Source organism: Antechinus flavipes, chromosome 2, assembly GCF_016432865.1.
Source record: "Antechinus flavipes isolate AdamAnt ecotype Samford, QLD, Australia chromosome 2, AdamAnt_v2, whole genome shotgun sequence".
NCBI lineage: Eukaryota > Metazoa > Chordata > Mammalia > Dasyuromorphia > Dasyuridae > Antechinus > Antechinus flavipes.
Genome location: NC_067399.1, coordinates 131,663,286 through 131,690,597, shown reverse-complemented (window position 1 = coordinate 131,690,597; position 27,312 = coordinate 131,663,286). Strand labels below are relative to the sequence as shown.

At 35.5% G+C, this 27,312-nt stretch overlaps 1 protein-coding gene across 7 annotated transcripts; it reads right to left on the bottom strand.

Moving 5' to 3' along the window:
- Positions 1–1,046: 1,046 nt before the first annotated feature.
- DDHD2 (DDHD domain containing 2) lies at positions 1,047–26,050 on the bottom strand. 7 transcript variants are annotated; one of them, XM_051975526.1, is made up of 18 exons: positions 25,810–25,952; positions 23,892–24,119; positions 21,130–21,320; positions 20,604–20,693; positions 19,367–19,487; positions 14,793–14,882; positions 12,937–13,072; positions 11,287–11,495; positions 10,349–10,416; positions 9,149–9,271; positions 7,854–7,949; positions 6,943–7,071; positions 6,683–6,838; positions 5,965–6,067; positions 5,644–5,832; positions 4,510–4,672; positions 3,656–3,773; positions 1,047–3,333 (listed from the first exon to the last, which is right to left on the bottom strand). In XM_051975526.1, the coding sequence occupies exons 2-17, from the start codon at positions 24,109–24,111 to the stop codon at positions 3,692–3,694; spliced, it is 2,166 nt and encodes a 721-aa protein (XP_051831486.1). In that variant the 5' UTR covers positions 24,112–24,119; positions 25,810–25,952; the 3' UTR covers positions 1,047–3,333; positions 3,656–3,691. The 7 variants fall into 7 exon arrangements, 6 of the variants coding, with proteins under 6 accessions (XP_051831486.1, XP_051831487.1, XP_051831488.1 ...); XM_051975527.1 differs by having other exon boundaries at positions 5,656–5,832; positions 25,810–25,951; XM_051975528.1 differs by lacking the exons at positions 1,047–3,333; positions 3,656–3,773; positions 4,510–4,672; positions 5,965–6,067 and having other exon boundaries at positions 5,740–5,832; positions 25,810–25,953.
- Between the last annotated feature and the right edge of the window lie 1,262 nt (positions 26,051–27,312).

Below are 27,312 nucleotides of genomic sequence, written 5' to 3'. Positions count from 1 at the left end.
AAAGGTTACAAATTTTCAAAGTGGGTCATGATGCTATAAAGGTTAAGTATCGTCTTAGTTAATGTGACAGACAGCAAAACAAACCAAGCAACTGGGTTAAAAAAAAAAAAAAAGACCAAAATTTTTATTTAGTGTAACTGAAATTTTTACTTTTTAACTTATTGTTCCAGTGAATACATAGTCTTACCATATATAAATGGTAGTCAGTGTCCTCTGTTAATGTGATTGAGGCTCTTTGAGGCACTGACTTTTTCATTGTCAAGAGATTGAAAAAGGGCTAAGTCCAATATAACACAAGACCCATGTTTAAGACAAAAGACTACCTTAAATTTTTACTTTGGAAAACCATTGCCTTGGCATATAGTAGACACCTCTTTAGAAAGCCTGGCTAAGTACTTAGTCTTTTCTGATAATGCCTCTATGAATACTGCAAATAGAAGAATTCAAACATCAGTTGGTTCAAATATTTTAAACATGGGTAATTTTCAAGTTTTAATTGAAATCAGAAAAGGCATTTGATAAAAGTTATACTGAAAAGTTTAAATTAGATGTTATATTCCTAATGCCAATTTTTTAAAGAAAATACTACAGATGCTTAAGATTTAAATAAGTCGTGAAATATTAATGCACAACTTCCTAATGTGTACATAAGGCAATACAATAACAAGCCATAGTGTGAAAATCTTATAGTGGAACAGTTCAAATGGACAAGACGTCTCCTCTGAATGGTGACAAGTTTACACTTCCTTAACTACATGAAGGATTTTAAATGTCTATGTTTTTCTGGCACAAATAATTTGGTTTCACCAAGAAAAATATCAGCCTCTTAATTCTGCCTGTTTTTTGTAGATATGAGCAAAGCAGTGTACCCAAACTTTTGTAGAAAACTTAAGTAAATGTCCTTTTTCGATGAGAATCGCCCACAACTCATAAATTATTCCATACTGTGTTTTAGAGAATGCTCAGTCCTAAGATTAAAATGCAATTAAAAACAGGATATAGCTTTATTGAAAAGCAGATTAAACCCAATAAAATACACAGTTAGATCTGTGAGTAAGGTTTTATTTCAGAATTCAGCAAAGAATTTTATATAGGTTCACATTATAAAAAACATTTCAAAAGTGCCCCAAATTGAAAAGCCAATCAGAACTGTTAGCTATTCCATGCAGCAAACGGTTGCTTTTGTTAAAATGAGCAGTACTAATTCTATTGCCAGGAATATGTGCAAAATGTCACTGCATTGGGAAGGATTTTAGCACAGATTCAATAAGCTTTTCAGGCTTGGTCAAGAAATTGCACATGATGAATTGTAAATAGTGCAAATCATATACAAATAAAGTTAAGTCAAAGGTTAATGACAGCCAACAGATACACACCATACATACATGATAAGTCACAGGTGGGTAAGACAAAAGACAAAGCTCTTACATTCTTTTTTCACTAATAGTTCCTATTTTTGGTACAGAGATTGATTATAGCTCAGCTATCCTATTTATACCTTTTCCATCTTTGGTTATAAGGGATCTTGTCCCTTGGTTATCAACTGTGACCTGCTGCTCAGCACCCAGAGCACAACCCACATTAGCCGCAGCAGTTGTTTAATGCACAACTTGGATGGTTCCTGAGGCCTTTACCAATATTTAGTTCAAACTCATCACATTTATACAATAAACATTATAGACAACATCCCCTGTAACAAATTTCAATGTTTCTTGGTCAGTATTTGTTTGCAATCTGGGATAAGAACCGGCCAAGCAAGTTCTGTCTTGCTCTCTTCATTCAGTCATTAAGATGAGCACAGGATGGCCCTTTGCCAGGGAGCTTCCCTGCCTGCTAGCCTTTCTCTATAAAGGCCATTGCTACTCTAAAGATATATTAAGAAATGATCCTAGCCTTAGTACTGCAATACATAAAAATTAATTTTAAGTAAAGCCTTTCTGCTTCTAGTACTTGAGAAATGGAGTGTGGTAGTTTTTTAAGTAGTAAAGACAATAAAGAAACTTGCAATACAGTGAAACCCCACCCAGGGCAGCAATACCCAAGCCATGGAGAGAAAGGTATTCACAACTAGGCAGGTACCTTAAAACCAGGGACTCACTGCCAATGGTCCTATCACATGAATTCACTTGCCTTCACACAAGTGCCAGGCCACTCCAGGCTCAGCTGGCAGTGTGCATATACTGCCAGGCTATCATATTGGCCCCCGAGGCCCTACAGTGCAGGATGAGTTACATGAATGCTGCTCCAAAGCACCTGTTCAGCCAACACAGCCTGCCAAGAGCCTTTCTAAGAAGCACTCAGAAGAGTGGAGAGAGCAAAGTGGCAGTTTACAAATAGCATCCTAGCCATAGTTGTAGAGTTCAAACAATACCACTCTCACCCAACTGGGTTTGGCAAGAAATTTTACAAAGTTTCAGTTTCATTTAAATGGTTAGCAAGACTTCCCATTTTACTTTTTTTAGTGCATGAACCTGAATAGCATTTATCAATTTTTAGTGTGTTATTTTGAGGATTTTTAACCTCACCTTCTATATTACATCGCCTAGTACTACTGGAAATATTACATTAAATGACCAGTAAACTGTATCCTGAGCTTCTCAACAGGAGGTATAAAGTGGAAAAGAAGTTGCTAAGACACAGGAATCAAACAGGATTGCAGAACACCCAAATGAGACCAAATGAGACCTAAGTCAGATTAGCATGTTATTGGGAAACATCAAAATAAATAAAAATACAACATAATGTTAATTTGTGGTTTTCTAAGTCAATATGAGTGGCAGGGATCCTTTTCTATTTGAATGGGAAACCACTATTCCAAGACATCTGACATCTTTGGACATAACACCTGATTTAACACTAATTCGGTGAAGTTTTGGCCACTCAAAAACTATTCTATGACAACGCCATTCAGACTCAGGGTACATATGCACTGCAACTCTGAATACAAGTTATCTCATTACTACCCCAGAACTAGGCACTAACAATACCTACACTCATCCTGCCAGCTGTTAGCCTGGAGTCACAAACAAGGGATTTTTCCAAACAATTAAGAAAAAGTTCTCTACTTACTCAAACCCAATATGGACAGGTAAGTCTACTTTGCAGCCTACATACTGTCATCAATAAAGAAAAGATACTGAGGAGTAAAAATATTCTTACCACTGGCTATAGTGAAAGGATAATCATTTTCATATGAAGCCAGTGATAAAAGTATACATAACACTTCCAAAAGAAGCCAATTCTCCCTCCCCATGGTGGGCAGGAGGCAAGCCAAATTCAGGAAGAGAAAACAAAAAAGGTGAGTTTTCTAGAGAAGCAATCCTCAGTGTCCATCTAAAAAAGAGAAGGAAAAGAGAGATCACCATATAGCAACAATTAGCAGAAACATTTTTTAGTTGTGAATCTGAAAATTTTAAATCACCACAAAACAAGTTTCTTTACTTGCTCCAAAGTGTTGTAAACTATGATATCCTGTCAATATCCTAAAAATTACATTTCCAGAAAATAATAATACAAATACACAGACTGTTTTTGACCTAACTACCTCTGAAAATTATCAATAGCCTAAATCTTGGTGATGAAGGTGGCAGCAAAATATACTTACTACTCTGGAGTTTTTTATATAAAGAACCTAGGCGATAATTTGAAATCTTACATTAAGGAGCCACAGACAAAGTAGAGATGGTGTTTTTTACTGGGCAGGCTGATCCAAGAAGATTCCCTGGGTTTGGTAAATTTCCTTAAGGACCAATAAAACCGTATCCTCAGATTCCCTATAGAGGTAAGCAATAATATCAACACCATTAAAGATAATTCACCAAAAAATGTCAGACCTTAGTTCCTAAAGAAAAATGGTGTAAATGGACCTGGACATAATTCTTATGGTTCACATTGCCATCTCTTGCAAAATAATTTGTGTCTTATCTCTTAATTTGACTTTAAAAAGATTTTTCTAATCTAGCTAGACAAAATGCCTTCTAAACTGACTTAATGAGTCTACATGCTTTATTAAACATTAATTTAGCACCTGATGTGTGCAGAAATAATACTGGGACATTATAAAGTTTCAATAAGGTATAGTGCTTCAGAAGATCTGTTTAGAAGCTACCACTACAAATTCGTCAGTTTTTATCTACTTTTCTAAAACAGTGATGGATTTTCTTTAGTTTGTTCAATACCCTCACTAGTTCTTGGGACCACCAAATAGCACACATTTATAAAAGAGTGAAGCTAAATTGTCAATTCAGGGAAATGAAATTAGGTAACATTAACCCTATGTGCCAATCAAATAAGCAAATATATTAAAAATGAAGAGAATTATAGTTTTTAAAAATAATAACCACTAATATTATTCTATAACCTATGCTGAATAAGGAAAAATCAGTTCAGTCATAGAAGTATCTACTGTCTGGTTCTTCTGTAATTAACTCAGATTGCCCCCAAAAAACTTTTTTTTCACTGCATAGACAATAAACTATGTAAATGAGAACAAGAAAATACTTAGCTTACCAATAGCAGAGATGGCTTTGCAAAGCAAATAAATATTCATTAAAGCTTTCAATAGGCTTCTCCTGTAACACATAGTCAATGCGTTGGCCCCCATTCAGCATTCCAACATTGATAGAAGCAGCTTCTTCTTTATCTGCCACAGGTGAGTCTCCAGCTTGAACATCTAGATATCACAAACCAAGGAAAGAACAAACAAATTTTTAATCTCTTTCTCTTTTTACTCTAACCCTCCTATTTACAGTTAAATTGTTGTTCTCTGTATAAAGAAATAGCTTCCTCTCAGCTTTCTTTTTCTTAATCCTCCCCCCTCCCCCTTAAGGATTCTTCTCCAGTCCCACTGGTCTCTCTTAAATCAGAAGTCACCAATCTACATTCTGTCACCTGTTTTTCTTTGTCTCATAACTGTAGAATGTTAGGATTTTTAAAATTATTGTTTTTTATTACAGCTTCTTATTTACAAGATACATGCATGGATAATTTTTCAGCACTGACAATTGCAAAACCTTTTGTTCTAATTTTTCCCCGCTTTACCCCACTCTCCCCCTTTTTTTAGTGTTCATTTAACAAAACGTAAAAAATAGCTCACGGGCTATCTAAAAACAGGTGATGGACTCTTGACATGTGGACCATAATTTGCTGATCCCTGATTTAAAGCACTGGAGTTCATTCTACTCAAGCCATTTTACTTTCTCTACTTTTGAGAGTGGGTTTTCTAGTTCACAAAACGAATCTACACACTGCCAAAGCTCAGTGAGAAAAGAGACTAAAGGCAAAGGGCCATGGAATTAACAAAGAATAGTATCTAGAGTATCCCAGAGTTAGCCTAATGAACTAGAATTTACGACAAACTACAGGAACAAAGGCAGAAGAAACTATTTAACAAGTACCAAAAAAATGATCCTTTTTAGGAGAAGAGTATTTTCAAAAGTCTCACCCTAAGACCTCTCAGGTAAGAAATAGTTGGGAATTTATAACTATACAACATGCTTATTATTTCCTAGACAGTGATTCCACACCCTGTTTCTATAACTTGTGGCTATCAAGATCTACAGAAGCTAACAAACAAGAATGAAGCAAAAACCCCAAAGCCCATGGTAACCGAATTCCCCAGCCTAAAGCAGAAACCATTCATACAGCTCCACCAACCACTGGGTTTCTCAGGAACTGGTTCAGGCTCAGGCTCAGCTTCCTCTGCAGCAGCTGCTTCTGTCGCCTGAAGGGCTGGATAGGGAGCTCTAGTAAAAGATTTCCAGGCCATCCGTAGGGAACTCAACACATTGTTCTTTAGGTCCATGCTCATCCGGGTCAAGCCTTCTCTCAGTTCTAAAACAAACATTGGTAAAGGAATTATAAGCACCTGAGTATTCAGCACAAAGCCGAAGAAACAGGCCAGAAGCCACGTCCATGGTTTACTCCACCACTTCTAAAAGACCCTGGTCCTTGACTCAGCCTTACCCAAATGCATCCTTTTCCTGCCTTTATGATGCGGGATCAGCATAGGCTCAAATTCTACATCTGGAACCACCATTGGCTCAATTCTATATGCCACAGGGTCAAACTGCATAGAAAAGCAATAGCTAGACTTACTGCTGCCAGAGAAAGACAAGAAAAGACAAGCAGTCACAAGCTCACTACAGAAAGGTGAAAAAAGAGAAAGTAAGTCTTTTCCAGGCCAGTAATTTCAAAAGAATAATGAAGGAAAGAAGCAAACCAATCCAACAGGCTAACACAGTTTTCTAGTTGCCTCCACTACTAAAGAGTCACAACCAGGTTCTAACTTACCATTTCAGCCTTTTATATATTTATACTCTATTCACATATTCCCTTATTTAGACAAACTGGCCTTCTTGCTGTTCCTCCCACACAACAATCTATCTTCTGTCCCCTTACTTGGAATGCGTGTTCTCTGCATTTCCATCTCTTAAAATACCTAGTTTCCTTCAAAACTCAGTTGAAGTACCACCTTAATATGAATGGCACTGCTTTCCTTTAGCCCCCTTCCTCCCAAATTACCTTGGAGGGTAATTTGTATATATTTAAGTATATGTTGACTCCCCCAATAAAATGTAAGCTCATTGAGAATTTTAGTCTCTGTATCTCAAATATCTGACACATAGCAGGTGACCATAAAATGACTGTGATGGAGATAAAGCCATAACTAGAAAGTACTTACAGGGTGATAAATATTGAAGAAACCTTTGCATGTTGGAAGTTTGTAGTTGGGATCAATTCTTTTCAGTCCTCGGACAGTAAGGAACATTCCAATAGGAGATCCAAAGGCAAAAAAAATGTCTGGTTTGTAAATTAGCCTAGGATATTTCACAGAAGCCTGGGACAGTAGGGTGAGGAGGAAAAACACCATTCACAAATTATGTCTTTGTTTCTAGAACATCTATTGTTCAAAATGCTCCCTAAAAAGAACTTTGTTGTTACCTGTCCAATGCTAATATCCAAATATTCATCATTTCCAGCACCATCAGTACTATTGCAGTCTTTGATTTTTTCTGAAAGTACAGGTAAATTCCTTCCCAAAGTTGACTGCTGATTCGATTTATTAATACCCTGAGAAATTTAAAACAAAAAAACCTTCAAATTCCTTAGAGGTGCCTTGCAAGAGAATCAGCCCAAGGATAAATGATTTACTTTTGACTTTTAAAAGGCAGTGAAACAAAAAGGAAAATATTATTGAAATGATGCCCAAAAGAGGGAAAAAACACTTAGAAAACAAGATAGGAAAACAGCTGCCTGATAGTAATGCTCAAATATCTCTGTATATACTCCAAAATGTTGTTTAAATTTGAATAGCCAACCAGGCAAGAATTCGCAAAGCATTAATGAACTAGCTAAGAAAAATAGATAAAGAAAAATGGATAAAGAACTGAAAAAAGAAAATAGATGACAGAAAAAAAATAAAGGAAAACTGGGTGGGAAATGCGTACTTACCAGGAAATTCTCTGAACTACTTTAACTGCCAAAACAAGAGTTTTTAATATGTTTCACTGGCATGAGAAATGAAACAACATAATACAAGAAAATAAAGCCAAATTAAAAACTTAAAGACTGAATCAAATCAATTTCTGAGGAGTTGGGAAACATTCAACAACTGAAGAAATCCAAGATTGGCTGAAGAAGGTGAAAGATTAAAATTTTGGAAATGGTAACATGTTTAGTAGATGTGGATGAGGTACAGAAGACCGAGTTCCAAAGAGAATCAAAAACCAGAATATCATATCTCTATACTGAATAAAGAATCTGCCAGACGGAAGGATTTGACAACTTAACAATATGACAGAGATACATCACCAAACAACAGAAAGATTTTTAGCCCAACATAAGTTCATTACCTCTGTGTTTTCCTCGTTCTTAAAATAGTTTAGTATCTTTTTTCTTGGTCCCAAAGGAATTCCCATTTCCTGAAGATCTCTATCAGTACACAAAGCCTAAACACAGAGAATTAAATGCTTTACACTTCTAGGTAAATATGACAAGTATTAAATCCCTTGAAGAAAACAGAATCTAGCTTCCTACATGGGTTAGGATGTTTGCTTCTATTTTATATGTACATTTTGTAATCCTCTGGTTCCCCAATATCAGTTTCATTCATGAGGATAACAAAAGAAATATAAAGAGTACTTTAAACTTATAAGTTGTCAGTGTTACAATGATAAAAATATCACTATTTTGCTGTAGAAGACATCTATTCTTGTGGAGGTAGCAGAAGTGGACATTCAGTGATGCAACAAAGTAGAGAAAATAGATTCTATCTTCACCTTCATTCCCTAAGAACTGGACTGTCATATTCTTGCCCAGTTACTACCCAAAGATAAAAAAGCAACAAAATAATATCCAGAATATCACATATAGATTTGACTTTAAGAAGGTACTATTATCAAAAATATATGCTAAAAAAGGATATGACTTCACATTTTAAAAAGACATTTTAGCAATTTGCACCTCTTCTTAGTGAAAAAACAAAAATATTCGGAATAAAAATACACAGATATGTATAAAATTTACACTTAAGCTCTCTGCTGATCCTCCATCACTACAAAGAAATAACTCTGAATTCTTCCATTGTATGAAATCTGCTAAATCCTGAAAAGTTAAGATTCAAGTAAGGGCCCATTCATAGGCTGAGTATCTGTCTTCCAAGAACTAACCTAATTGAAGATACTTGTCCATAGAAGGTTGGCTACTAGATGCACATACCATTCTCATTAATACTCTCTCCCTAAAGCTTTGTGTTGGAGAGGAACATCCCTCCAAAATGATAAAAATTCTTTTGGATCTTTTGAATTACTTAAGTTCATAAAAATATCAGTTCTCTAAAAATAAATATTAGAATACTAAAAATCACAACAAAGTTGTGAATATCCCTTTATGCCTACATATTGTCTGTTTTAGACTTTAAATTTCCAAGGAATAAGGAACATTAAACTACATACATATACACATGTGAGCACCCAACAAATCCTGAAAAATAACAAAGATGATATAACTGACAAAGCTCTAAAGATTCTGGACTCAGCTAAATATACTATAGACATTCAATAAGGATTACTCAACGACATTGGCAAGTAACTAAAATAATGAAGCAACACAATACAAGGTAATAACTACTTAGTCAATAGATTTTTACCAGAGCTGCTTTATCTATTTTCTCCTTCTTAAAGAGATTAGAGAATTCAGAGAGCTGAAGTTTCTTTAAATCTTCTTCTAGGTCCAGTGTATCTCCCTGATCCAAAACAACCCTTGAAGTAACCTGAAAATCATAAAGTAAATAACTGAAAGACAATAAAAACTCTAGTCAAATACTAGTTAGTTTTATACTCTCAAAAATAAAAAAAATTAAAAAACATCCTTTCAGCTAAATAGTGAACCAGCCTTTCAAGAAATGTATTCTATTGGGGTGGGATGAGGAAGAGATGGAGGGAATGTTGTTTTGGAATTGAGAAATGTTTGTTGAATTAAAAACAAAATGTGAGAAATCATTTTAAAATGTGAAAATATCACATTTTATGATATTAAATTACCAAGTTCTAATTTACTGATATTTATATTGGCATTAATATTTTAATGATATTTTATTTGTTAGCAATCAAATATCATGCTAACATAGTTTTATTAATATCATAAAGAAACTTATCAAATTCAGGTTCTTTATATGGACAACACAGATATGAGAACCTAGATGTAAGCAAAATACAAATTAGAATGTAATTACTCTGTTTTTAAAATAATTTTTCATTATCAACAAATACTTATTAAGCAACTACAATGTAACAGCTTCTGGGAAAATAAAAAAGCAGACACAATAATTGTTGTGTTTTCATAGGATTTATAGTTTAATTTGGGAAAACATTAAAGATAACTAATACAAAGTAATATAATTTGTGCTAAGGTGATAGATGAATGGCAAAAACAAAAGTAAGCGATTTACTTTATAAAAGAATTTGTAGCAGTATTTTTTTTTTTAAAAAAACAGGAAGTTTGCCTAGCTCATTTAAAATAGGAACTAATTTATAAATAGTCCATTTACACAATACTCAGTTTATTCATATGCAAAGTATGGGGAATGAACATTAAATGATGTCTAAATTCCCTTTTACATCCCTACAAGCTGAGAACTAGCTAAGCCCATAAATATTTATCATATTAACTAAAGCATATATTTAATAGCTTACCTTTCTACCAAAAGATACTAGATAAAGTAAATCCTATATTTATGTTTATTGAAATTGAAATGCTTTTAAACTTGATCAGACTGACCTCAATCCAGAAACCAGATTCTAAAGGCCGAAATAATATTACTAACTAAACCACTAAAAAAGTAATTTACCTTTTCACTGTCATTATTCTCCAAAGGATCTTTTTGATTTGTTAGAAGATCAAACAATATAAGTGATCCTGTAAAAAACAAAAAGGAAGAAAGCAGGAAAAATCCAATCAGTAGTAGCACTTCCTACTTTGTTATTTTACCAAAAAGCCAAAAACAAGATAATGGCCTGTTATAAATAGATCTGAAAAGCAAAAATCCTTTCTCCCATATTCCAATGCCTACTCCAAATACTTCACATTGGCCTTTCAGCTATACAATACAGAACTTGACAGATCCAAAGGAGAACACTCACCAAAGTATTGGGAGACAATGCTGTAGTGTACAAAATGGAATTAGGTTTGGGATCAAAGCCCTGGGTCTAGCTTGTGGTCTTACTAGCTGTGTGACTTTGGCTAATCATTTATCCATTTTTTTAGCCTCAGTTTCCAATGTCACCTGTGGTTTGTCTGTCTGTCCATGGTTGGCATGTTGTCTCCCATTACGTTGAACTAGAAGACAGTGATTGTCTAGTCTTTTTTTTTTTCTATGTATCCCCAGCACTTAGCAAAGTATCTGGCATATAGCAGGCATTTAATAAATGTTTACAGACCAACTAATTTTTCTTATCTGTAAATTGGTCTTAATATTTGCACAACTTATCCCACAGCATTTTAAGGATAAGTTGAGATAACACATATAAGAAATAGAAATATAATATGAATATAAGTACATAAATATATGAAAATATAAATATGGGGGCAGGTAAGTGGCGTATTAGATTGAGCACCAGCCCTGAAGTCAGGAGGACCCAAGTTCAAATGTGGCCTCAGACACTTAACACATCCTAGCTGTGTGATGCTGGGCAAGTCATTTAACCTCAATTGTCTGAGCAAAATTAAAAAAAAAAAAGAAAAGAAAAAGAAAACATAAATATGAACCTTTATTGTTGTTGTTATTACCTAAACTATGGCCAGCTATGGATACACCCCCTTTGAAATTAGGGTTCCTCTGCAGAAAGAGTTTGTATATTCGGTTCATTTCAGAAGCAACTGTGTCCACAATGGTCTGACAGTAGGTGGGGCTATTATAAAAGAAGACATCCAGAATTGTGTCATTGGTGAAGTGCCGAAGGCGGTTGATGCTGGGCAGAGTAATTCTCCTCAGGTCTCTGAAAACAGAAGAGAGATTTTACCTGGAGACCCAAATAATAGTTCTGTAGTCAATCCCTTGTTATCTTTCAGAAACCAATTTGTTTTGAGCACTTAAACTGGAAAAGGATTTTCCTAAAGAGACGCCATTTCCCAAATTTAGAAAGTGACTTCTCAGTCCTTTTTTTAACAGACAAGAAAGAAGAAAGCAACAAGCAGCATCTTCTTTGGAAAGGGCTCCCAACTTCTGTCAATAGAAGGCAAGGCCAGGGCTCATCAGCATGGGACATAACCTCTAAGAGTCAGGAGCAGCTGAGAGGAGCCAAGAGTAAAAAGAAGGATGCTCATGGGAGGAGGAGGGCCAGGATGTGGCAGAGACAGACATCAACCAGTCTCAGTTTCTCATTTAGAAAAAACTCATTTTTACTGTTTCCAGCACAATCAGTGTCAAAATGAAGTAGTCCTTCACTGCAGCTCACTTAAGAAAGAATGTGAGTTATCTATCTAAAAAGAATATGCTGACAATAATTAGCAAAGATAACAGGTATGAAGAAGTGAAAAACAGGATTCAGAAGGCTAAATTTCACCCAAAGCAAGGCTGAAAAAGCAATTCACCTTTTGATGATCTGGTACATTCAGTGCTATTCATTCTTCCCATGTTCACAACTGATGTCCTTATCCTACCTTTCAAGGGGCACTCAAAATATTTAGCTGTTTACTTGAAAAGCCTTAACTATCAGACTGTCAATGATAGTTCTAGTGTTACTTATTTCAAGGTTGGGAATATCTTACCTTCTTTAAAAGTTTAACATATATTACTAAAATGTATGGAAATAAAGAAAAATAAGAAAGCAAGAGTGTATGTACTGGAGAGGCAAGTCTTGTTTAGCAATGTTGTTGAGGAGCCAATATAGGTACAGGGATATGTGGTGATGATACAATCCAAAATGTTCCAAGATGATACAATAACTTCTTTTCATTGAATCAAATAAGAATTTTTTTAACATAAGCTAGGTGGCGCAGTAGATAAAGTAACAGTAGGTGGGTGAGTGGTTCAAAATTTAATTATTTGATCCTCAAGAAACATAGAAATCTATTTTTCTCTACTCTAAGACCTAGCTTCTAAACCTTTGTTTCTCAACCCCATATGGGGGTCTCGTAACTGAATGTGGGGGGCATAAAATTATGATTTATTATTAGCATAATGTTTGATTTGTATACCTTTTTAATATGCCTATATATGTGGGATCATGTAAAAATTTCTTGGACAAAAAGGAGTCACAAGTGGAAAAAGTTTAAGAAGCCTTGGCTAAGAGATCCATAATAGACTTCTATTAATGCTAGAAATATCCTTAGATACTTTAATCAATAGAAGAAAAGCCTACTACAAATGTACATTAAGTGTCTTAATAAGTAGATAATCACAGTGAACTGTTTCAAAAATTTTAATGTTTTACTCACACATCCACACCAGTAGAATGCAAAGGGCTATGCCAGTTGACAGGAAGAAACTCTACCCGGCCAATCTGTTGCTGTTCTTGAGCTTTCTTAAAGTGTGTCTGTAGCAGATTCAAGGAAACTCCACGGAAATCATTAACTGGGGAGGGAAAAATTTATTCTGAATTGATCACTTATCCAATTATATTTTTAAGTGCTTTTTTTTTTACTTTATGACATCATATCTTCACAACAGATACTTTCCCTTAGTAGGAAAAGGGAGAAGTAGTTAGAGATGAAGGAAAATTTATCTATTTAAATAAATCATCATAACTTATATGGCTAACTGTCAGTGGGCCCTATCATTAAATTCTTTAATATTTTCTAGTTATTTAACAAGAAATCATTCTTATCATTCTGAGTAAACAGAATCAGGAAAACAAATATATAAAATGCTGTGACAACTTAAAAGGGGAAAAAAAAAGAGCAACAATAAAATCATCAAATTAAATGTTTCAAGATTATAATGACCAAGCTTGATCCCCACCCAAAAAAAGTCCAAGTATGAAAAAAATACTATTCTCCATCCCCTCAACACTAGCTTCTTTGTAGTTGTCAGGGAGAATGGCTGTGGAAGACTAAATATAATGTCAGGCATTTTTGATATTGGTTAATTTTTGCAGAACCTTTTTTTAATCCTTTACTACAAAAGGATAAAGTGGGAAATGTAGGTGATGTAAAAATTCAAGCTATCGAAAATCTATTTTAAAAGCATTTTAAGTGAAACATAAAATACATAGCTGTTGGAGAATACTTGTCACATAAACCAATCTTCCATAAGACAATTTCAGCTCACAATCACCCTGCTTAAGATAGATGGTTTTAATGTTGATTGCCTAATTGTATATTTTGACTTCCTTTCAAAAAGAACAAACTACTTTTAAAATAAAAAATTTGTTAAAGGAATCTATAAGAAATCTTACCCTACCAAAGAGTTTCATTAAAGCTTTTCTTTTTGATTTTGACCACTACCAACATTCATGCTATTTCAGACAGAAAAACCATGCTTCTAAGTATTTAGGATTTGTCCATACATCATGTACTAATTGAGATTATCTATTATCCATGTGTTATCCTTAAGAGATTCAATAGCATTTTATTTCTAAGTTAAGAAGCTTGGCTGTTCGGCTAGCTGTCTTCTTTAACTCTTCCAAATCTGATTATACCACCAAGTTATTATCACAGCCTGCAGGCATACCTTCTGAACACTTTAAAAAATACAATCATATAGACATGGTTCTTTTTAACAATAAGATGATTCAAGGAAATTCCAATAAACTTGTGATGGAGAGAGCCATGTGCATCCAGAGAGAGACCTACGGAGACTCAATGTGGATCACAATATAGTATTTTCACCTTTTCTTTTGTTGTTATTTATTTTTCCTTTCTCGTGTTTTTTTCCTTTTAATCTGATTTTTTTTTCACAGCATGATGAACACGGAATTATGTTTAAGAAAATTGCACATGTTATGAGACTGCCTGCCATCTAGGAGAGGGAGTAGAGGGAAGGAAGGGAAAAGTTGGAGCAGAAGTGATTGCAAGGGTCAATGGTGAAAAATTATCCATGCATATGTTTGTCAATAAAAAGCTATAATAAAAAAAAAAGAAAATTGCACATGTTTAACCTATATTGGATTGTTTGCTATCTAGCAGAGGGAAGAGGGGAGAAAAAGGGAGGAAGAAAAATTTGGAACATAAGATTTTGAAAACATGAATGTTGAAAACCATCTTTGCAAGTATTTGGAAAAATAAAATCCTATTTTTAAAAAACTACAGGAAAAAAAATGAAATACAATCATACATATATTTTGCAAACTTACCACATTGTACAATGCTTCTGAATCGAAGATCACAAGCTGGTCCAATTCCATGGACCACAAAAACCAGATGATCTATTTTTAAGGGTTCTCCTAGAAATTAAATCAAAAGACCAGTTTATATGACTGATTATGAAAACTGATTATATTCTGTTATTTTTAACAAATAACATATATTATAAGGAACTATGCTAAAACAGAGCTCTATCTTGGTCAAGATAAGACTTTATCAGATCAGCATCAAAATTCTCAGCAGTTTCAGTAAAAGTACCAAGTCTTTCATCCAAAAGGACTTAACTCTATAACATAGTAATGCCAATTCCAAAGCAAGAGGAAAGACACTTAATAATCATTTTAATTGTAAAGTAAGAAAACAGCCAAGAACATTTATCAAGGTCATTTTAAAAACCATTTTTACATAATCAATAACTATCTAGAATATGTGTCATAAGGAACACCAAAAACATTTAATATGAATAGTCACTTCCTGGAAATAAGGCTGTTATTAGCTTTCAACGTTATTCTTTCAATGTTGTAGAAAGAAAGGTGAACTTGGAAATTCTGGTTTTGATACTTACAAGTATGACGCTTATAAGTCACTTAACTTTTTTGTGTCTTTCAAATTAATTTAGGACAACGGGGAGGAAAGAATTATGTAAACCTTTAAAAGTATTATATAAATGTAGTCTAATACTATTACATATGACTACTTAACTTTTAAAAAAGAAACATTTTTATTAAGTACAAATAGATGAGAGAAGTATAATGTTCAATAAATTCAAAGATCCCAACTATTGAGGCTCCTTATATGCCCAAAAAACTAAGAAAATCAGAAAAGCAGTCTAGCAGAAATTGGTTTTAGAGCAATATCTATAAATGCACATATGTACATCTGTTTGTGTGTCTCAAGATCTATTCTGAGATAAGTGATTTAGCTATTAAAAGATATCATGCAAAAATGAGAAGAAAAAGGAAAAAAATATTGCCAACTAAATAAAGGAAGTTTATGATCAAATAACAATAGAGATGATCTCAGAAAATGCAGGCATTTTTTACATTAAAAAAGTGTATATTAATAATGTACAACTTGCTTTTCTTTTTAAGTATATAAAAAATTCCATAATTTACATTTAAAGTTGTCGAGTTTGTCTATGATTCCTTCTGGCCTTCCTTCTGTTACTGTGCCTGCCCCCACTTTCTTTTTTGATAAACTAATCCTTGCTTTTCCCTTCCTTCTCTCCATTCTTCTTCCCCAAAGAAAAAAAAACAAAACCTTTGTAACACATATGTAGAGACAACAAAATAAACAAATGTCTACATCTGGCTGTGTCCAAAAATGTACTTCTCTTTCTGCAATCTGAGTTCATCAGCTTTCTGCCAAGAGGGGAACATGCTTCATCATCAGAACTCTGGAACTAGAGTAGCACTGATCAGGGTTCTTAATCTTAAGGCTTTCAAAGTTGTTTGCTGTTACAGCACTGTCATTATTGTTTAAATTGTTTTCATGTCATTATATAAATTGCTCTCCTAGAACAACTCACTTCACCTTGCATCAATTTATACAAGACTTCCCAGGTTTCTCTGAAATTGTCCCTTTTGTCATGTGTTATAATACAATGTATTCCATTATAGTCATATGCCATAATTTGTCCGGCCATTCCCCAAATAGTAGGTACTCCTTAGTTTCCAGTTACTTGTTATAACAAAGAACTGCTACAAATATTTTTATATTTAATGGTCCTTCCCTTCTGTCTGTGATCTCTTTAGGGTATATAAACCTAATAGTGGTATTTATAGATCAAAGGATTTTTTTGTTTCATTATTTTTCAGTTGTGTTCAACTCTTTGTGGCCCTATTTGGGATTTTCTTGACAGATATTGGAAGGGTTTGCCATTTCCTTCTCAAGCTCATTTGATATATAAGAAACGGAAGCAAACAAGGTTAAGTGACTTGCCCAGAGTCATACAGCTAGTAAGTGTCCAAAGTCATATTGGAATGCAGGAAGAGGCATCTTCTTGACTTCAGGCTCAGCACTCTTAACAACTACACCACTTGGCTGCCATATCAAAGGATATGAACAATTTAAAGTATTAATGATTTAGTAACTTTTGTTACAGTTCCAAACTGGTTTGGACCAATTCACAGTTGTTCCAACAGTGCATTAGTGTGCCTATTTTCTCATAGAGCCTCTAACAATTAAAAATGGACAACTTTTATTATATAATATTGAAAAGTTTTTTGCACATTCAATTACAATTAGAAGGGAAATGATTAACTGGAAAAAAAAATCTTTGCAGTAAGTTTCCCTATTAAAAGTTTTATTTCCAAGATATATATAGAACCAAATCAAATATATACAAACAAGAGCCATTCCAAAACAGATAAATGGTTAAAAGATATAGTAGTTTTCAAAGGAAGATACCCAAACTATCAATACACAGATGAGAAAATGCTCCAAATCACCAGCAATTAGAGAAACACACATTCCATCCACATCCATCAAATGGGTGAAAATTACAATTGTTAGAAAGGATGTATGAAAATAGGCATGATAATACATGATTGGTAGAACTGTAAACTGTTATAATCAATCTGGAAATCAATTTGGAATTATGGTCAAAAAAGTCACTAATGTTATTATATTCTAGGGGTTTTTTCTACTGAAAAAAAAAAATTAGGCCACTCACTAAGAGCTTCTTCTTCCTCTTTCCTCCTTATCTCACATCACTCATATTCTTTCTGCCATTGTCTCTTCCTTCAACCCTGCATCACATGAACAGGTGAGCCTTTTCTTTGGCAAGACAAGTCCTTCCACATGCCTAAGTGAACCCATTTTATTCCATGTTCTCTAGCAGACTGCCTCTTCTATTATTTCTCTCATTAAGCTTTAATCTCCTATCATCTCTTTCTCACTAGCCTTTAATCTGTCTACTTCTCCACTGCCTATATACATGACCACATCTCCATTCCCCAAAACTCCTACTTGAACCATTGGTGCCTACAAGTTGTTGCCGCCACTTTCTTTCCCCTCTTAACCTTGTAATATGGCTTCTGGTCCCATGCTTCAACTGAAACTGCTCTCTCCAAAGTTACAAATGATCTCTTAATCGCTAAATCTAATGGATTTTTAAAATTCTCTCCTCTTCTGCAACCTTGACACTATTGAGCACTTTCTCCTCCTTAATACTGTTTTTTCTTTAGGTTTTTGTAATACTGCTCTTTTCTTGGTTCTCCTCCTACCTGTCTAAGAACTCCTTCTTAATCTTCTTTGCTAGAGTTAATCAGGTCATAAACAATAATCATAGCTATTCCTTAGGGCCCACTTCTCTTGACTTTCTAAATATTATTTAATTAATAATATCATCATATCTATGCTGATCTTTCTCAGATCTATTTATCCAATCTAACTTCTCTACTGCCCTCTATTCTTGCTTCTTGAACTTCCTAGCAGATATCTCACATGTCACGAAGACACTTTACATTCATTATGTCCAAAACTGAACTTCTCCTTCCCAAGTACCTCCCTTCTTGACTTTGCTATTATTGTGAAAGACATCATCAGAAGACTTGTGAGAACTCAGAGAACAAGCTCTGCAAGAAAAACAACACAGTAAAGAAAAGCAACTAAAAAAGTCTTAACAACTCAATCAATGCAATAACCAACTGTAATTATAGAAGGCCAGTAATGAAATATTTTATCTATCCCATCTCCCAACAAGTGAAGTGTTGAATTCAAGGTGAAAAGTGAAAGATGCATTTTCACACATGTTTAATTTTGCTTGATTATGCATATATTTTTTAAAGAAAAAGGTTGTGACTCTTCAACAATGAGGTGATTCAGGCCAATTCCAATGGACTTGTGATGAAGAAAGCCATCTGTATCCAGGAGAACTGTGGGAACTGAATGTGAATTATACATAGTATTTTTACCTTTTTTGTTATTTGCTTGCTTTTTGTTTTCTTTCTAATTTGTTTTCCTTTTTGATCTGATATTTTTTGTGCAGCATGATAATTGTGGGAATATGTATAAGAAGAATTGTACATGTTAATTGTACATCAGATTACTTGCTATCTAGGGGAGAGGATAGAGGGAAGAGAGGAGAAAAAATCTGGAACACAAAGTTTTACAAAGATGAATCCTGAAAACTATCTTTGCTTATTCTTTGAAAATAAGAAGCTATTTCTAAAAAAAAAGATTACTGAATCAATTTTTACATGCAAAAAAAAAAGAGGAAAAAGTAAATAGGAAACAGAGAAGCAGAGATAACTCTCAAAATAAATGTTAAATTTTTGTATACATTGGATGAGAAAAAAAAATCATACATAAGTGGTAAAGATTCACAGCTACATTTGTAATATACCTTTTCCTGTACTTAGTATATGGAAACTGATTTTATCTGTTATTTTTTTAAGTTCAGAAAAAACATAAAAGCAAATGGTGATCTTTTATCAGAATAAATTCATTTACCTTAAGACTATTTTTAAAAACTCATGCATCAGGGAAATCTAAGGCTACATATAAAGATCACAATTTAGAAAATAGATAAATATGAAAAAGATATATTAGCAAAAGTTACCACAAGGAATATCAACAGAGATGTTCTCAACTCCTCTCTTCACGGTTCTGGGTCGCCCCTGTTCAGTAGGTACAGAACCCCATTCATCAGATCCTGCCACTGGGTGGTAATGAACCATCAGCTTAAACAAAAATATCAAAGAAATGAGCACAGTTTATATTAAATTTATCCTTCTGAGAACTTCTATCTTGCAAAGGAGAAAGCCATAATTTCTAACATATCACAAACCTACACTTCTGCATCAAAAACAGGAATTGATAGATAGCTAATATTCCTTGAGACAAGAACCTTGAGATTTTGCACAGAGCAAACATATCAAAATGTTTTTAAAAGTTTTTTAAAAGTTTAAAAGTAAACTTCATAGATTATTCTTCCAATAGATATTAGTAATTTTATACTAATTTTATTAGTACTATCTTAAATAATTTTATTTTAATTTATATAATACTGCAAACCAAAGAATAAGCAGTTATGTCCAGAAAACGACTGTTAAGATGTTCATAGCAGTCTAGAATTGGTGTGGAGAGGGTTCTCAGAATCTTCATAAGGTTCTGCCCTCAGTATAGCAATGCAATTAATTTATCAAATTAATTAATTGTTATCTGGGAAAGGAAGAGAGAAGCTGGCCCTAAGTAAATGAGACATAGATCTGAAAAAAGCAGAGGCAGAGACGGGGAAAGTATTGGAGAAATGAATAAGGATGCTTACCTGAGTCTTGGTAGATAGTATAAAAGATAAGTTCATTGTCAGTAGTAAATAACGTGTTTCTATATTAATGAAATGAGTCAAACAAGTAAAATCTCATTTCTTTATTTTGGCTGAAGGAGTAACAGGAATATAATTAAAATAGTTACATACAACTGTCAAATTCCTGCATTCATCTAAAAGATACTCTACTCTCATTGTTTTACAACATATGGAAGGCATAACCATATGCAGTGGTTCTCAAACTTTTGTTCTCAATATCTTCATGTTGTTAAAAAACTACTGAGGATCTGTTCAAAGAGTTTTTGTTCACATGGGTTATATTTATAGTTATTTACTATATTAGAAATAAAAAATAATTTTGAATTTGTAGACCCTCTGAAAGGGTCCCCAACTATTCTCTGGACTACACTTTGAGGACCACTGAGAGAGTTTTGTAATACTTTGTATGTAGCGGCCTCTTAATTCAGACCTCCACATTTCTCACACCTCAAATTTCCACATTTTCATATCAGAGAAAGTTTCTGATTACCTTTGGATTATGTAATATAATGATTTCTCTATTTGGAGATTCAAGTTTCTTTTTCCATTCGTCCAGAGTTACAGCAAGCATGTAGGTCTCCTTAGAAGGAAAGACATTTCATTACATTCTTAGAATAATATTTCAAGTAAAAACAACTTAGGCACAAGAATCTTGCTAGAGTACAGTACAATTTACTAAACCTATTAATTTCAATATAACATAATTCCAGAGTTTTATATACAAAGAAAGAAAAAGACATAAAGAATCTATTCCACAGGTTAATTGTAATAGACATTAAGAATGACCATGTGGTAAGAAAAATGCATAATATTTTTGAAACTTTTTTAAAAGTTAAAAAATAAAATTTTCTTTCAAATTTAACTTAAAAAGAAAAATGCTAAGGAGATTTGATTCTGGTACTATACTATGATTTTTGAGGTGATTCAAAATCTGACAACTCAGGATGCAAAGATAGTAAAAAATTAAAGAAAGACAAAAGATAAAGAAAACGGTTGCTGTGTGTGAAGCAGCTTACCTCTAATTGTTGGCTAAAACTCTCTGAGTAGGGAACATATTTATTGTCTTTGTCTCCTTTATAAAACCAGGTACAGCGTCTCACTTCTGATGCTAGCTCATCCCAGTACACAGCATACCGCATCCTCTCTTGCAAATGTACATCATATCGGCCACCATCAGTGGGAACAACTTTTCCATTACAATCTTTTTCTAATAGGAAAATGGGAAGGGGAAGAAAAACACATTTAACAATAGAAAAAAAAAAGATTATACTATAATATTACATTAAACTCTGGATGCTGCTGCAAATCCATCACACTATCGGCTGATATGAATGATACTAAATAAAATAATCTCTAAGACTACAAATTTCCTTGTAATCATTCTTGGATTCTATGAGGTACAAACTATTACCCAAACATTGCACATGAGAATAGGGAGTGGCCTTTTCTGTTCATTGGATAATTATACACAAGAAATTTGTTTATTTTAAAATAACTAAACATAAGAGTTTCCCTTCTGAATTTCCTGCTTGAATATACAAATTAAATTTGTGACTGCTATGAGTACATGATTTTTACCTTAATTAATGGGACATTATACTCTGGGTAATTTTTATCCTAATCTAAAGAATCCAAAATTGATTTTTTCAAATGGCACAGAAACTAGAAAATCTAGGTTTTTAATAATTAAAGAAACCTTTATTTTTGTAAATAAGAATCTTATATTTAAAGATATGATAAACTAAAACAAATTGGGAAGATGCTTTTTTTCAAATAAAAGGAGTAAAATTCTAAAAAAGTATTATTTTCAATTCAAATAATGAAAACAAAAGTTTTAAACAAGACAACCATGCCTCTTTTCCATAACAAAACCAAAAAACAGGAAGGAAATAAAATTTCTAAGAAAAAAAAAAGTCACAAAATTAAAGCTCATATACTTTACTAAGCAGATGCCCACAAATCCTTACTGATCCTATTTACCCTTATTTATATTCAGTTTTAAGCTTGGTTATATTATTTCCAAGCCAAGAACAAATCAACATGCTCAATTCAAGAAGGCAGAAGAGTACATAAAATTTTTCTAAAGATTCCCATCAAAAACAAATAAAAATAAAAACCACTTATATGTGTGTATATGATATAAAAGTAATTTTTATTTTGGTTTTGATATATATAATGTATTTGCTCTTCAAAGTATTGATATATCTGAGGATCACATCTGATCCTCATAATCCTGTAAGGTTGGTGCTATGATTATCTCCCTTTTATAGAAGAAGGGAAGGAGAGAGGCTGAGGCAGGATGGAATCTCAGGTCTTCCTTATTCTATGTAATGAACATCTGGTGGTCTAACATGAAAATGTAACATTCTCAAATTATTTTGAAATATGAAATATTAAAAATGTTAATTATTATTTACTAAAAGTTTTATTTTATTTATAGTTCAAGTAGATGAAAAGAACTTTTAACTTGGGAATCAGAAGATCTGAGTTTCATTCCAACTCATCTCCTTATTAACTAGATTGACTGTGGACAAAGTCACCTAACTTCACTGGGCTTGTTTCCTCACTTAAAAAACTAGGATATTAATTTAGGATATGAGGAAAATGCTTTGTAAACCACTGTTGGTTTTGATCAATATTTTATTAGTGATAAACTAATGGTAAAACTATGGAGGGAGTATGTCTATCAACTCTGCAGATGGCACACTATTGGGCAGGACAGCTAACAAATAATTACAAGACTGAGAATTTTAAAAGTTCTTGAGGATGAGATGATGGACTGATCTAATATAATAAAAGTTGATAGGAGTAAATATAAAGTTCTACCATTGGGTTCAGAAACAAACTCAAAAACACAAAATGGAGGATACATATAGTCAGACACAGCTTTGGTAAAAAAGATCTATCAATTTCAATATTGTATATTATGCAAACTCATTGTAAGTCAAAATGACATGATGGCAGCCAAAAAAAACCTAATATGATTTTATGGGCAATAACAGAATAATACTTCCCAGAATAAGAAAAGTAACAGTCCTGGCTTAAATCTGTTTAAGTTTGGGGTACCATATTACAGAAAAAAACATTGATAAAACTGGAAAATGAGAAGGCAAGGATACCTAGCATAATGGAAGTTAAAAACCATGCCATTTGAGGACCAGTGGAAGAAAGTGAATGAAGATGTTTAACTAAAGCTGATTTGAGGGGGCAGTGACACTGTTTTAAAATACCTGAAGTATTGTAGAATACTGTGTAGAAAAAGGATGAAATTTGTTTCATTCCAGTACAAAACTAGCAAAAATAAGTATAAGAAATTGCAGAGAGATAAATTTAGGCTCAATACTGAGGAAAACTTCCTAACCATTAGGACTGTCCAAGATTAGAATAGACTGTTTTAAGATGTTCAAAATTCCTTCTCAAAGGAGGTCTTCAAGAGCTTCTTAAACTGTGGTTCACAACCCCATATCAGGTCTTATACCTGGATGTAGAGGTGGCCAGTAAATGTTTAATTTATATACCTATATACCCAGATTCATGTAAAAATTTCTCAGGTGAAAAGGGATTGAAAGTAGAAAAAAGTTTAAGAAGCCCTGGGTGAGGTGACAACTCTTCAAACACACTGTAAAAGGAATTTCTAGTTCAGGTACAAATTAAGATTAAATGACATCTGAAGTCTCTTCCAACTCTGAGATTCTGTGATCTTATGATTCTAAACTGAAAAGAGCGAAATAAATAAGAATTTTTATTATCTACCAAAAGCCACTAATACTCTGCCTACCAGAACCATAAGCTTCTTCTAGCCGATGTGAATCTTCAGCGTTGAAAGGAATCCACGTCTCTTTAGAATCTATTATTTTGCAGTAAAACCAGTGAGGAGACACTGGCTCATACAAACTAGCAGCATCCATGTCTATTATCTCAAACGAACTAGATGAATTTGATGATGGGGAAAGATCTGACTGGGACAACTGTTCTTGTTGCTGTCCCTCAGCTGACATTGTGTTCTCTAAAAGACAAGGAAAAAAAAAAAAGACTTAAGGAAATAATTTCACATTTACTATTAAAATTGGTGAAGTAAGAGATTTGTCCTTTTTATTGTAGGGAAGAGTTATCTGTGCAAAAGGACAATATAAGTACAACTAACCAACTTACAAGTTAACTTCTTCAAGTATTAAAATATTTCTAGTATGTCAATTAATTGGCTAGACCTATATTCCCCACTCTTCCTCAAAAAAATAAAACAAAGTAACAAACATTTATTAAGCATTTATTATGTATTTTTATTAATTAATTTTCATTTATTAAGCACTTACTAGCAATAATAATGCTGGTGATATAAGTCCCAGCAAAAAGTTTCTGCCCTCAAGGAGCAGAAACCAACCTCTCCTCTAAAGGAGGAAAACCACACTGCAAAGAGAAGTGAAAAGGATCAAATCGGGGAGCAGAAGGAAGAGGTATCCACCAGGGGGCATGATTTTGAAGTCTGGGGAAAAAAAGATGGATAAACCATATAGAAGCACAATTTGTTAGACAAGCAGATAAATCACCCCAGGCCAGGACCGCAAGCCAGACAAGATCAAGACCGGGTTGCAACAAAATAGTGAATACCAGAATTTCAGTCTGGTTTGATCAAGAACTTTAAGGTCAATTTAAAGCCAGAGGAAGAACCATCTTTTCCCACGCAAATCGACCTGAGTTGGAAGGGATCTCAGAAGGCTCTTTAGCTGAGAAAGGCCAAGTGCTAAGCCTGCCCCAGCTAAGCCTCCTTTAATACCCCCCAGACCTCCCGACTGGACTTTGCTACATTTTCCACGATGCATTTTAGCCTCAAAGGAATCCCAAGGAGAAGACCAATCCCTAAAACGTGGGCTTGCCAGCGACCCCGGGGGCCGCATACCGGAGCACAGGGCCTGGTGGTGGCGGGGGCTCCCGGCCCCACCGCCTCCTCTGCTCCCTCCCTCTCTCCCTCTCTGGCAGAATCACTCGGAAAAAGCCACCATTTTAGAAAGCAAAGCTACCATCTCAAGGGAGTCACCCCTAACGCTCACATTTACTGAGAGCCTTTTGTTTGGCATGGGGCACTGGGGACGCACAGCGCCGTATTTTATCTTCACTCATCCGGCTGGGCAGCCCGGGGCAAAAGACCTTTATCTCCATGCTACCCGTTAGGAAACCTAGGGGCTGTGCTGAGACTTTGCCCCAGGGCTTGAGGAGAGGAAATTGGCTCCCCGGCCTCCCCAATTAACGCGGCATCTCTACTGTTAGGGCTGGACTGGGGACTGGGAGGAGGAGCCGGGGCCCCCGACACCTCCCACGAAGGTCCCTGCCTTCCTCAACACCAGCTCCGGCTCCGGGCGCTCTCTCGGCCTGACTTCGGGGGGTCGTGACCCTGGGGGTCGCGGCCCGGGAGTGAAACATCACCTCCGTTTCCCCCCTTCTCCCCGCGGGCCTCGCTTGTGGCTCTGATCCTCAGGATCCCCACCCCATCCCTCTAGGGACGCGACGATGACAGCGGCGGGGGCTGGAGGGAGGCCGGGAGCCGCACGAGGATCCGAGGCCTCTCGGGCCCAGCCAGGAGGAGTCTGCCCGTCCCCGCCTCGAGGCTGCGTTCCCATCCCGCCGCTCTCACTCCGAGCTAACCCCGCCCCAGCCCACCCCGACCCCCGCACTCAGCTCAGAGTTCCCAGGACACTCACCTCCTCTCGGCCTCAGTCCTGAGCCTGGGCTGGCCCGGCCTGTCAGCCCCACGGCCCCTCCCCCGAGGCAAGGCGGAGACTCTGGGGGAGGAGGGAGGGCGGAGCTTTCGCGAAGATCCCGGGCCCACCCCGGCCCCCGCCCCCGCTCCCTCTTCGAGGAGCAGCCTTCGCTACATTCTCCTCCCTCCTCCCCCGCCCTTAGCAGCGGAGGGGCTCGGAGGGAGGGGGACCTCGGGGTGCGCGGCACGTGTCGCGAGACTTGAGTTGTGGGGAGCTGAGGGGATTCAGGATGGATGAGAGGTGGGAGGGAGAGGAGAAGGAAAAAGAGGAGGGAGGGAAAAGGGAGTACCGGAGCAGGAGTTTCCCTCGGAAAGCCCTGAGCCTTCTTCCCAGAAGGGGCAGCTATCCCAAACCCACATTCCCCGGAGAACTCGGAGCTCTGGGTTCTAGTTCAGTTCCGTCACCAGTTTGCTCCGCGCCTTTGGGCAAGGAGCCTTCCTCGCTGAGCTCCACCGTACGAAAGCTGGGTTTGGACTCCTCGTGCACCGTCTTCACCAAGCCTTGTGAAAGGGCAGGGCCCGTCTTGTACAGAACACTGAGGCACAGAGAGCTTAAAATGACTGCTCGAAGAAAGAGTGGGAGCAGGAATAGTTACCCTTCTTTTTACTTAAAAGTAAACTTTAGGTTATAAATGTAGGTTCATTGTTTGTCATGTTTGTCATTGTGAGTCATGTTGGAAGAGAAGAATAAGAAAAAGGGAAAAAATAGAAGGAAAACAAAAAGTGAAAATACTATGTTTCGATCTGCCTATAGTTCTCTCTCTGGATGCACATGGCATTTTCCATCCAAAGTTTATCGGAAATGCTTTGGATCAGTGAATTGCTGATCTGAGCTAAGTCTGCCACTGTTGATCATCACACAATCTTGCTCTTAATATGCATCAATCCTTGCAAGTCTGTCCAGGTCTCTCTGAAATCAGTCTGCTGGTGGTTTATATAGAAAAATAATATTCCATAACATTCCTATATTCAGTCATTCCCCAACTGATGGGCATCCACAGTATCTTGCCACCACAAAAAAGAGATACTACAAACGTTTTTGCACATGTAGGTCCTTTTCTCTAAGGTTTCCTTGGAATAAAGGCCAGTGGCACTGCTGGGTCAAAGAGTATGCACAATTTGATTCCCTTTGGGCATAGTTCCAAATTGCTCTCCAGAATCAGTTCCACAACTTCACCAACAATGTCCCAATTTTCTTGACACTCTTCTAACTGGGTTAACATATGAGTAAGAGTATGAGGAAAGAAGGTAAGAGGAAAAATTGTCTGGTATGGAATGGAGAATGATGGTAGTGAAGGAATCTCAGCTGCTGCCCCAGCCCTAAGAACCCTGTCACTGTCTCTGATGGACTTCATTAGAACAAAAGGACCCTTTATCTTTTCATAGCATCTCTAGCTGGCCCTGGCCCCAGTATCCTGCTTACTGGAACAAAAGGACTTTTCCC

Excerpts from the sequence above, each read along its gene's own strand:
- DDHD2 (XM_051975526.1), bottom strand. The coding sequence starts at position 24,111 with ATGTCAGCTGAGGGACAGCAACAAGAACAGTTGTCCCAGTCAGATCTT. Across the intron at positions 13,073-14,792 it reads CAGAAGCATTGTACAATGTG|TTAATGATTTCCGTGGAGTT; the intron begins GTAAGTTTGCAA and ends TTCCCTCCCCAG. Across the intron at positions 6,839-6,942 it reads TGGATATTAGCATTGGACAG|GCTTCTGTGAAATATCCTAG; the intron begins GTAACAACAAAG and ends CTACTGTCCCAG.